The sequence below is a fragment of the Ranitomeya imitator genome, chromosome 8 (genome assembly GCF_032444005.1).
Source record: "Ranitomeya imitator isolate aRanImi1 chromosome 8, aRanImi1.pri, whole genome shotgun sequence".
NCBI lineage: Eukaryota > Metazoa > Chordata > Amphibia > Anura > Dendrobatidae > Ranitomeya > Ranitomeya imitator.
In genome coordinates this window covers 194,162,413-194,175,571 of record NC_091289.1, presented here as the reverse complement: position 1 = coordinate 194,175,571, position 13,159 = coordinate 194,162,413, and the positions used below count along the sequence as shown (strand labels likewise).

The following is a 13,159-nucleotide window of genomic DNA, read 5'->3' as shown; positions in this document are numbered from 1 at the left end:
CTCCCCCTAATGGTGGCTATATAAATATATATGTAGTGAGCTCCCTCTAGTGGTGGCTGTATAAATCTGTATGTAGTGAGCTCCCCCTAGTGGTGGCTGTATAAATCTGTATGTAGTGAGCTCCCCCTAGTGGTGGCTGTATAAATTTGTATGTAGTGAGCTCCCTCTAGTGGTGGCTGTGTAAATCTGTATGTAGTGAGCTCCCCCTAGTGGTGGCTGTATAAATCTGTATGTAGTGAGCTCCCTCTAGTGGTGGCTGTATAAATCTGTATGTAGTGAGCTCCCCCTAGTGGTGGCTGTATAAATCTGTATGTAGTGAGCTCCCCCTAGTGGTGGCTGTATAAATCTGTATGTAGTGAGCTCCCTCTAGTGGTGGCTGTGTAAATCTGTATGTAGTGAGCTCTCTCTAGTGGTGGCTGCATAAATTTGCATCTGGTGAGCTCTCTCTAGTGGTGGCTGTAATTTAATTTATTTTACTCATTTACGGTATATAGCACTATTAATTCCACAGCGCTTTCCCCATGGGGCTCACAATCTAAATTCCCTATCAGTATATCTTTGGAATGTGGGAGGAAACCAGAGAACCCGGAGGAAACCCACGCAAAAATGGGGAGAACATACAAACTCCTTGCAGATGTTGTCCTTGGTGGGATTTGAACCCAGGACCCCAGGGCTGCAAGGCTGCAGTGCTAACCACTGCAGCCACCGTACAATGATATCCACTGAGCCACCGTGCTGCCCATTATATAAATCTGTATGTAGTGAGCTCCACCTAGTGTGGGCTGTATAAATACATATGTAGTGAGTTCCCCCTAGTGAGGGCTGTATAAATACATATGTACTGAGCTCTCTCTAGTGATGGCTGTATAAATCTGTAGGTAGTGAGCTCCCCCTAGTGGGGGGCAGTATAAATATATATGTAGTGAGCTCCCACTAGTGGGGGCAGTATAGATATATATGTAGTGAGCTCCCCCTAGTGGGGGGCAGTTTAAATATATATGTAGTGAGCTCCCACTAGTGGGGGGCAGTACAAATACATATGTAGTGAGCTCCCCCTAGTGGGGGGCAGTATACATATATATGTAGTGAGCTTCCCCTAGTGGGGGCAGTATAGATATATATGTAGTGAGCTCCCCCTAGTGGGGGGCAGTATAAACATATATGAAGTGAGCTCCCACTAGTGGGGGGCAGTACAAATACATATGTAGTGAGCTCCCCCTAGTGGGGGGCAGTATAAATATATATGTAGTGAGCTCCCACTAGTGGGGGCAGTATAGATATATATGTAGTGAGCTCCCCCTAGTGGGGGGCAGTACAAATACATATGTAGTGAGCTCCCCCTAGTGGGGGGCAGTATAAATATATATGTAGTGAGCTCCCACTAGTGGGGGGCAGTACAAATACATATGTAGTGAGCTCCCCCTAGTGGGGGGGCAGTATAAATATATATGTAGTGAGCTCTCCCTAGTGGGGGCAGTATAGATATATATGTAGTGAGCTCCCCCTAGTGGGGGGCAGTATAAATATATATGTAGTGAGCTCCCCCTAGTGGGGGCAGTATAGATATATATGCAGTGAGCTCCTTCTAGTGATGGCTGTATAAATCTGTATGTAGTGAGCTCCCTCTAGTGGGGGGCAGTACAAATACATATGTAGTGAGCTCCCCCTAGTGGGGGGGCAGTATAAATATATATGTAGTGAGCTCTCCCTAGTGGGGGCAGTATAGATATATATGTAGTGAGCTCCCCCTAGTGGGGGGCAGTATAAATATATATGTAGTGAGCTCCCACTAGTGGGGGCAGTATAGATATATATGTAGTGAGCTCCCCCTAGTGGGGGGCAGTATAAATATATATGTAGTGAGCTCCCACTAGTGGGGGGCAGTACAAATACATATGTAGTGAGCTCCCCCTAGTGGGGGGCAGTATACATATATATGTAGTGAGCTTCCCCTAGTGGGGGCAGTATAGATATATATGTAGTGAGCTCCCGCTAGTGGGGGGCAGTATAAATACATATGTAGTGAGCTCCAACTAGTGGGGGGCAGTACAAATACATATGTAGTGAGCTCCCCCTAGTGGGGGGCAGTATACATATATATGTAGTGAGCTTCCCCTAGCGGGGGCAGTATAGATATATATGTAGTGAGCTCCCCCTAGTGGGGGGCAGTATAAATATATATGTAGTGAGCTCCCACTAGTGGGGGGCAGTACAAATACATATGTAGTGAGCTCCCCCTAGTGGGGGGCAGTATAAATATATATGTAGTGAGCTCCCACTAGTGGGGGCAGTATAGATATATATGTAGTGAGCTCCCCCTAGTGGGGGGCAGTATAAATATATATGTAGTGAGCTCCCACTAGTGGGGGGCAGTACAAATACATATGTAGTGAGCTCCCCCTAGTGGGGGGGCAGTATAAATATATATGTAGTGAGCTCTCCCTAGTGGGGGCAGTATAGATATATATGTAGTGAGCTCCCCCTAGTGAGGGGCAGTATAAATATATATGTAGTGAGCTCCCACTAGTGGGGGGCAGTACAAATACATATGTAGTGAGCTCCCCCTAGTGGGGGGCAGTATAAATATATATGTAGTGAGCTCCCCCTAGTGGGGGCAGTATAGATATATATGTAGTGAGCTCCCCCTAGTGGGGGCAGTATAGATATATATGCAGTGAGCTCCTTCTAGTGATGGCTGTATAAATCTGTATGTAGTGAGCTCCCTCTAGTGGGGGGCAGTACAAATACATATGTAGTGAGCTCCCCCTAGTGGGGGGGCAGTATAAATATATATGTAGTGAGCTCTCCCTAGTGGGGGCAGTATAGATATATATGTAGTGAGCTCCCCCTAGTGGGGGGCAGTATAAATATATATGTAGTGAGCTCCCACTAGTGGGGGCAGTATAGATATATATGTAGTGAGCTCCCCCTAGTGGGAGGCAGTATAAATATATATGTAGTGAGCTCCCACTAGTGGGGGGCAGTACAAATACATATGTAGTGAGCTCCCCCTAGTGGGGGGCAGTATAAATATATATGTAGTGAGCTCCCACTAGTGGGGGGCAGTACAAATACATATGTAGTGAGCTCCCCCTAGTGGGGGGCAGTATAAATATATATGTAGTGAGCTCCCCCTAGTGGGGGCATTATAGATATATATGTAGTGAGCTCACCCTAGTGGGGGCAGTATAGATATATATGTAGTGAGCTCCCCCTAGTGGGGGGCAGTATAAATATATATGTAGTGAGCTCCCACTAGTGGGGGGCAGTACAAATACATATGTAGTGAGCTCCCCCTAGTGGGGGGCAGTATAAATATATATGTAGTGAGCTCCCCCTAGTGGGGGCAGTATAGATATATATGTAGTGAGCTCACCCTAGTGGGGGCAGTATAGATATATATGTAGTGAGCTCCCCCTAGTGGGGGCAGTATAGATATATATGTAGTGAGCTCCCCCTAGTGGGGGGCAGTATAAATATATATGTAGTGAGCTCCCACTAGTGGGGGGCAGTACAAATACATATGTAGTGAGCTCCCCCTAGTGGGGGGCAGTATAAATATATATGTAGTGAGCTCCCCCTAGTGGGGGCAGTATAGATATATATGTAGTGAGCTCACCCTAGTGGGGGCAGTATAGATATATATGCAGTGAGCTCCTTCTAGTGATGGCTGTATAAATCTGTATGTAGTGAGCTCCCTCTAGTGGTGACTGTATAAATATATATGCAGTGAGCTCTCCCTAGTGGGGGCTGGAAATAATAATATCTATATACATAATTGTCTAAGGGTCACTTCTGTCTGTCTGTCCTTCTGTCACGGTTATTCGTTCGCTGATTGGTCTCGGCAGCTGCCTGTCATGGCTGCCGCGACCAATCATTGACGGCCACAGTCCGATTAGTCCCTCCCCTACTCCCCTGCAGTCACTGCCCGGCGCCCGCTCCGTAATCCCCTCCACTCACCGCTCACACAGGGTTAATGGCAGCGGTAACGGCCCGCGGTGTAACGCACTCCGTTACCGCTGCTATTAACCCTGTGTGTCCCCAACTATTTACTATTGATGCTGCCTATGCGGCATCAATAGTAAAAATAGATCATGTTAAAAATAGTAAAAAAAAACAATAAACCTGCTATACTCACCCTCCGCCGCCTTTCTCGCTCCTCGCCACGCTCCCGGGACTGCTCCATTGCAAGCGGCAGCTTCCCGTCCTGTCCCAGGGCTGGTGTGCGACAAGGACAAAAAACATATACTCACCTTCCGAAGGCCCGTTGGAAGTCCTGCTATACTCACCATCCGCCGCCTTTCTCGCTCCTCCCCACGCTCCCGGGACCGCTCCATTGCAAGCGGCAGCAAAAGGAGGATCTACTATTATATTAATGTCACTTTTCTGGTGGGGTGCCCATACTTATGCACCTGTCAAATTTAGTTTGAATGCAGATTGCACATTTTCTGTTAGTACAATAAACCTCATTTCAAGGCAGAAACATTACTGTGTCCAACAGTTATTAGATATATGAAACTGAAATAGCTGTTGCAAAAAAAACATTTTTATAAAACATTAAGCTTAAGATTAATAGGGGTGCCCAAACTTTTCCATATAACTGTAAAATATGGTCCTTCTGCACCATCACAACAGGATGTAGCTCACAGTAGCTGTCTAAACATGGCCTTACACTTTAGAAGAGCTCGGCGCTCACACATGTACGCTCGGCGCTCACACATGTACGCTCGGCTCAGTCGTGCTCCCGCTGCATCAATGCAATCCAATTCAATGGAAATCAAATCAATTAAAAAAATGTGCGTTACCTCATGTGTCTTTATGTTAATGTACCCGCCATGATATGTGAGAGGCCGATGCCGCCATATTGCCGGAGCAGGGACGCACTGGGCGCTTGTCTGCCCAAAACAGGAAAGCAGCTTGAGGAAATTGACTTCATTGATGAGACGGAGGACGACCAGGAACAGGAACACGGACACGGTGCTGACGGCGAGCATGGGGACCCTCTACAAATAACAGCACGAGAGACAAATGTTAGGCCGTAGGACATATCTGGATTGTATGACAAATGTATCACATGTTACACACTGCGGTTAGCCTCTTCTTACTCGTAAATGGCTGATAACATCGAGCAACAGCAAAGAGACAAGTCAACAAACAAAACACTGGGATCCCAGGTCTTTTCTATGAGACTTTTGTAGGTCAATAGTCTCTAAACTGCTGCTTTCCAGTTTCTGCAAAACCACAGCTTCTAGAATGCATTAGAGCATGCTGGGAATTGTAGTTTTGCAACAGGTGGTAAAGAAATCTGGATGGTCTTACAAGGAAACACAACGAAAGAGCATCCGTATCATTCCTTATGTGAGTGGTGGTGTATGGTCTCGTCAGGTGAGGTGGTGGATCCACTAAGCCTCTGGTCCGGGATGGCAGACGGACCTTAGGCGTTGGTGCAGCTTCCAGAGGACATGCGAAATCGTGAGGACTAGGACTTACTGAAGTCAGGAGCAGACAGTCAGATGGAGGGGAATCCAGCAGGGATGGATGCGAGATGACATACAGTAGTACATATAATGGAGGACACCAAACAAGGAACTATGGAGTCTCAATCCCAAGATTGTGTGTCAGTAGGTCTAGGGAGAGGATGATCCATGCCTGATGACCTTCAAAACCCAACATGGAGCACAACAGAGAGCAGCGGACCCTGGAGAACGGAGCGGAGCCTTTGGACACCTGGGACAGGTGTGTAACAAGTGGCGCACTCAGCCAGTGCTCATTCGGTGGACACCTAATGTACATGCATGATCATTTAGGTGGAGAATACACGTTTTCATAAGAAAATGGGAAGCCCCTTTTTTCTTAAATCTTTCTGAAATACCACATGTCCACACCATTTCTCCTCCAAAATCATGTGCCAGAGAAAAGTCCTCCAAACCTATTAAATGGTCAACTAATATGGTCAAAAATCGTCACGTCCGGCTGAGTTTTCTCTAGTATGTATGGGGGCCTTGGAGGCTTATTCCATAAAACGAATCCCCTATCTTTCGAATAGGACATAAATTACAGAATTCTGTGATACAAATAATGGGAAGCTAAACAATCCCAAGAACGGAAATTTAGATCCCCGGAACCAGTTTGTGCAGAGCTCAATCTCCGCTCTATTCATTGTCTATGGAATTGATGGAAACATCAGAGAACAGTGCTCAGCCGATATCGTCAGTCCTTAAGACAATGAATGGAGGCTGAGCATGTGCCCCTCAGCTCTATTCAAGATGGTGCTCAGCAACCAGGGGACCATAAGAAACAATGACGCTGTCAGTTTTACATTATCGGAACAACAGTCCGCTAAAGGTTTTTTTTTCCAAAAACAGAAGTGATAGCATATCACTAGGTTACGCCATTACTTCTTAACAGGTGGTGGATCCGTCAGCCGGGCTGCGTCTCCTTCACAGTCTTCCCTGCAGAGCATCGCTCCTATCCAACTGCTGTGCACGGAGCAGCATCTTAGTAGCAGTCGCTTCTTCTCTTCCTAGAATCATGGCAATATTAGAGGATGAAAATACCCCTTTAAGAATCAGGAAACCACAAAGCATCTCAAGTCGAATCTTTCTGCCTCAATAACACAATGTATTTCTGCTTGTGAAGACTCTAGAAGAAGATAATATCCCACCACTGTGCAGAGGTCACTGCTTTAGTAAATGCCCAGTATGATGCCCATTCATCCCAACACCTACTGCCAGAACCCATATTACCAAGCCTCACCCCGGTGTAATATCCAGACCTTTTCTTTGTTCTTAATATCTGCCAGGAAAAACAACAAAAAAAAGTTCTACACAATTATATTAAAAGCTTTCTGCGAGTAAGATATAAGAGAAATTACCTGTAATAGCTTTCCTCTCTCCACAACTACCTAGGGTTTGACTGCTCCATTTTCTAGAGCCATTTCCCCTTTCCTCTTTGATGTCTGCCTTCCTCTCATATGTCTGATCACTTATGATTACTCTTCCATCAGCACTGATTACTCTGAAGTCACAAAGAAAAAAAATTCTTAAAAGGGGAAAAAAAAACAAAACAAAATGAAGATTGTAGGTGGTCTCTCGATAGGTTCTCCATTATTGTCAAGGTCAATGTCGTTAACCCAAGTGCAAAGTCAAGGATTGAGCTTAAGGTCAAAGTCAATGGGATAAAGAATCTACTATGAATTTGAAAAGAGAAGTGGATCCATAAACACAAGTTTGTGGATAAAATAAAAAGCAATGTCTAAGGAATCTGCTTGCTCTTTACTGTAGAACTCCCTGGTGAGTTATGGTCTTTCCCTTTCGAATTCCCAGATTGTAATTCTCAGAGATGTCACCAGTTAGTGACCACTATAAAATGTCTGTATGGGTGAGGAATCAGTGTCAAGAGTGAAGCCAGGTGTTGACAATGGAAGAGTACCCCGGTCAGAACCAAATAACTGCCCAGAAGTCAACAACGGGAGTCATACGAAGAAAACCAGGGGACGAGCCAAGGAAGAAAAGCTAAGGAGATGTCTCCAGTTGGTGACCACTTTAAGAATGTCTGGAGTGATGAAGAATCAGAGTTGATGTGAGGCCAGGGCTAGTCTCAAGAAATGCACTTAGGTCACTATAAAAAGGTCTTGAGTGGGGTGGAATTAGTCAACATAAAACTAGGGTTTGTCACTGTAAGAGTACTCAGGACATTACCCAGATAATTGACCAGATGTCAAAGTCAGGAGCCAGACAAGAAGTATCAGGAGACAGTCCGAAGGAGAAAAGCTATGGAGATGTCACCAGTTGGTGACCCCTTAAAGAATGTTTGGCGTGGTGAAGAATCAGAGTTGATGTGAAGCCTGAGCTTGTCTTTAAAAGAGTACTCGAGTCATAACCAGATAACAGATGAGTGATCAATACCAGGAGTCAAACCAGGAGTACTAGGGAACAATCGAAAGTAGAAAAGATAAAAACATATCCCCAGTTATTCACCACAATAAAAATGTCTGGTGTGTTGAGCAATCAGAGTCTATATGAAGCCAGGGATCATCACCGAAAAGATATTCAGGTCATAACAACTTACCAGAGATTAAAACTGAGTCAGACAAGATGTATCAGAGGACAATCCAAAGGACAAAATAAAAGGTTTGAGTTAGGGTCAAAACAGTTGAGAACCAGTTTATAAAGAATGAATCTTGTACACATTGAAGAAGATCCAGCTCTATCTTCACTTTTTAAAGGTGCTACCTATTGTCGTCAGAGCCGGTCATCATAGAGACCTGATTCACCAGCAGTTGTGTGAAGTAAGCCAGTTTCCTTGGGCAGGAGAGTGGCACTGGAATATGCCAACATGAAGGCTAGAATGACTAGTACAAATGCATGGAATTGAAGAATACTAGGGCTGTCAAGTCAAGATCAGAAGACAGGATAGAGGTTAAGATTTCAGGCCAAGATGGAAGTCAATGCCAAGGGGTGGGTTGAAAGGCCCAGGTTCAATATTTGGAGGCACGACACTGTATTAGGGTGATATGCCCAGGTTGAACCTCAGAATTGTAGACATAAGTCAATTTGGTGGTGAAAGGTAAGAACTGGGCAGCACGGGGGCTCAGTGGTTAACACTGTTGCTTTGCAGCGCTGGGGTCCTGGGTTCAAATCCTAGCAAGGACAACATCTACAAGGAGTTTGTGTGTTCTCCCCGTGTTTGCGTGGGTTTCCTCCTGGTTCTCCGGTTTCCTCCTACACTCCAAATACGTACTGATAAGGGAATGTGAGCCCCAATGGGGACAGTGATAATTATGTCTGTAAAGTGCTGTAGAATTAAGGGAGTTAAATAAATAAGAACATAGATCAAAAGAAAAGATAACCGAGTCAATGATCAACCAAAATATAGAGGAAGAAGGACTATATGTGAAGGTATAATGCCTCCATAGAAGAGAAGCAGCCTCAGCCGACAGGTAAACATGGGGCAGATGTGAACATGTGCAAAATGGAAGCAAACCCCCCAAAAAATGGCACTACAGGAAACAATGCAATGTGATCGAGCAAGTAAATCCAGAGAGATTGTGTAGTTTGCTGCTGAGCCGGCAGCAGGACGATTCGCTCCCACCCAGCAGCAGAGCAGAGGTGCGCGCTGCCCCATAACGCAGGGTCCACTAAATCACCGTGTCACACCATCACATCCAGACGATGAGGAGTTACTGTTTCATACTGTAGAATTTCAAGTATGAAGCCGAGAACTCCAGAGACTTCCGTCAATAGACTAAGCCGACATGATTGATTCCCGCCTCATGGACATTTATAGCGCCAGTAAATATTTCTGGACAAGACGGGTTTCTATAGGCCCTTATCATAGCGGAGGAGAAATCCGCAGTCAGCTAGAGCTTAGAACTGTGGAACTGTCAATCTATTATATAGGTATCACAGAAATGATTATAACCAACTGAACCCCCCACCCTCGGGAAGATTGCCTAGACACAGTGCCCCCATAACAATTACAGTGAAGGTACAGATGAATGACCTCGGGGAGACCAAAACATCCAACACCGCGGAGACACCATCACGTGTTTCTCAACGCAGTGATCCAGAACACTGCCCCCATCCCTTATGGGAAATATGCAAATGCATGTAAAGTAAGCTGCGGAGACACCATCACGTGTTTCTCAACGCAAGCAATGAATAGCCAGGCCTTTCCCTGGGAAGGAACAACCACGGGAAGGGCAGCATCCAATAAAGGAAAACATCCAATAAAGGAAAACCACCTATGCCAAGCATGGTATCCATCCACAGACAGCTGTTTCAGGGTTTTTGCCCCTCATCAGTGTGGAGTAGGAAACTGGCTATTAGGAGCAGTGCCTAGCTGAAACAGCTGTCTGTGGATGGATACCATGCTTGGCATAGGTGGTTTTCCTTTATTGGATGTTTTCCTTTATTGGATGCTGCCCTTCCCGTGGTTGTTCCTTCCCGGCGAAAGGCCTGGCTATTCATTGCTTGCGTTGAGAAACACGTGATGGTGTCTCCGCAGCTTACTTTACATGCATTTGCATATTTTCCATAAGGGATGGGGGCAGTGTTCTGGATCACTGCGTTGAGAAACACGTGATGGTGTCTCTGCGGTGTTGGATGTTTTGGTCTCCCCGAGGTCATTCGTCTGTACCTTCACAGCCTTTTACTAGGCACTGCTCCTAATAACCAGTTTCCTACTCCACACTGATGAGGGGCAAAAACCCTGAAACAGCTGTCTGTGGATGGATACCATGCTTGGCATAGGTGGTTTTCCTTTATTGGATGTTTTCCTTTATTGGATGCTGCCCTTCCCGTGGTTGTTCCTTCCCGGGGAAAGGCCTGGCTATTCATTGCTTGCGTTGAGAAACACGTGATGGTGTCTCCACAGCTTACTTCCCATAACAATTACAGACATGGTAAGCCCGTAACTATGACAGTCACGGTGCCCACCATAATGGGCATCTACAGTGCCCCATTACAATAATAGCCATGGTATGCCCACAACTATGACAGTCACAGTGCCGACCATAACAGGGGCATCTACAGTGCCCCATTACAATAATAGCCATGGTATGCCCACAACTATGACAGTCAAGGTGCCCACCATTACAGGGACATCTACAGTGCCCCATAACAATAACAACCATGGTATGCCCGTAACTATGACAGTCACAGTGCCCACCATAACAGGAGCATCTACAGTGCCCCATTACAGTAATAGCCATGGTATACCCACAACTACGACAGTCACGGTGCCCAGCCCACCATTACAGGGACATCTACAGTGCCCCCATAACAATAACAACAATGGTATGCCCACAACTATGACAGTCACGGTGCCCACAACAACAGTGCCATCTACAGTGCCCCATTACAATAATTGCCATGGTATGCCCAGGTTGAACCTCAGAATTGTAGACATAAGTCAATTTGGTGGTGAAAGGTAAGAACTGGGCAGCACGGGGGCTCAGTGGTTAACACTGTTGCTTTGCAGCGCTGGGGTCCTGGGTTCAAATCCTAGCAAGGACAACATCTACAAGGAGTTTGTGTGTTCTCCCCGTGTTTGCGTGGGTTTCCTCCTGGTTCTCCGGTTTCCTCCTACACTCCAAATACGTACTGATAAGGGAATGTGAGCCCCAATGGGGACAGTGATAATTATGTCTGTAAAGTGCTGTAGAATTAAGGGAGTTAAATAAATAAGAACATAGATCAAAAGAAAAGATAACCGAGTCAATGATCAACCAAAATATAGAGGAAGAAGGACTATATGTGAAGGTATAATGCCTCCATAGAAGAGAAGCAGCCTCAGCCGACAGGTAAACATGGGGCAGATGTGAACATGTGCAAAATGGAAGCAAAACCCCCAAAAAATGGCACTACAGGAAACAATGCAATGTGATCGAGCAAGTAAATCCAGAGAGATTGTGTAGTTTGCTGCTGAGCCGGCAGCAGGACGATTCGCTCCCACCCAGCAGCAGAGCAGAGGTGCGCGCTGCCCCATAACGCAGGGTCCACTAAATCACCGTGTCACACCATCACATCCAGACGATGAGGAGTTACTGTTTCATACTGTAGAATTTCAAGTATGAAGCCGAGAACTCCAGAGACTTCCGTCAATAGACTAAGCCGACATGATTGATTCCCGCCTCATGGACATTTATAGCGCCAGTAAATATTTCTGGACAAGACGGGTTTCTATAGGCCCTTATCATAGCGGAGGAGAAATCCGCAGTCAGCTAGAGCTTAGAACTGTGGAACTGTCAATCTATTATATAGGTATCACAGAAATGATTATAACCAACTGAACCCCCCACCCTCGGGAAGATTGCCTAGACACAGTGCCCCCATAACAATTACAGTGAAGGTACAGATGAATGACCTCGGGGAGACCAAAACATCCAACACCGCGGAGACACCATCACGTGTTTCTCAACGCAGTGATCCAGAACACTGCCCCCATCCCTTATGGGAAATATGCAAATGCATGTAAAGTAAGCTGCGGAGACACCATCACGTGTTTCTCAACGCAAGCAATGAATAGCCATGCCTTTCCCTGGGAAGGAACAACCACGGGAAGGGCAGCATCCAATAAAGGAAAACATCCAATAAAGGAAAACCACCTATGCCAAGCATGGTATCCATCCACAGACAGCTGTTTCAGGGTTTTTGCCCCTCATCAGTGTGGAGTAGGAAACTGGCTATTAGGAGCAGTGCCTAGCTGAAACAGCTGTCTGTGGATGGATACCATGCTTGGCATAGGTGGTTTTCCTTTATTGGATGTTTTCCTTTATTGGATGCTGCCCTTCCCGTGGTTGTTCCTTCCCGGCGAAAGGCCTGGCTATTCATTGCTTGCGTTGAGAAACACGTGATGGTGTCTCCGCGGTGTTGGATGTTTTGGTCTCCCCGAGGTCATTCGTCTGTACCTTCACAGCCTTTTACTAGGCACTGCTCCTAATAACCAGTTTCCTACTCCACACTGATGAGGGGCAAAAACCCTGAAACAGCTGTCTGTGGATGGATACCATGCTTGGCATAGGTGGTTTTCCTTTATTGGATGTTTTCCTTTATTGGATGCTGCCCTTCCCGCGGAAAGGCCTGGCTATTCATTGCTTGCGTTGAGAAACACGTGATGGTGTCTCCACAGCTTACTTCCCATAACAATTACAGACATGGTAAGCCCGTAACTATGACAGTCACGGTGCCCACCATAACGGGCATCTACAGTGCCCCATTACAATAATAGCCATGGTATGCCCACAACTATGACAGTCACAGTGCCGACCATAACAGGGGCATCTACAGTGCCCCATTACAATAATAGCCATGGTATGCCCACAACTATGACAGTCAAGGTGCCCACCATTACAGGGACATCTACAGTGCCCCATAACAATAACAACCATGGTATGCCCGTAACTATGGCAGTCACAGTGCCGACCATAACAGGGGCATCTACAGTGCCCCATTACAATAATAGCCATGGTATGCCCATAACTATGATAGTCAAGGTGCCCACCATTACAGGGACATCTACAGTGCCCCATAACAATAACAACCATGGTATGCCCGTAACTATGACAGTCACAGTGCCCACCATAACAGGAGCATCTACAGTGCCCCATTACAGTAATAGCCATGGTATACCCACAACTACGACAGTCACGGTGCCC

At 46.1% G+C, this 13,159-nt stretch overlaps 1 protein-coding gene across 1 annotated transcript in view; it reads right to left on the bottom strand.

Moving 5' to 3' along the window:
- Positions 1 to 13,159, bottom strand: part of ST6GALNAC3 (ST6 N-acetylgalactosaminide alpha-2,6-sialyltransferase 3) — a 225,296-nt gene that overhangs the window by 146,332 nt on the left and 65,805 nt on the right. Inside the window, exon 2 of the mRNA XM_069738303.1 lies at positions 4,806 to 5,003. Within this exon, the coding sequence (XP_069594404.1) occupies positions 4,806 to 5,003 (198 nt within the window). The remainder of the gene's footprint in view (positions 1 to 4,805; positions 5,004 to 13,159) is intronic.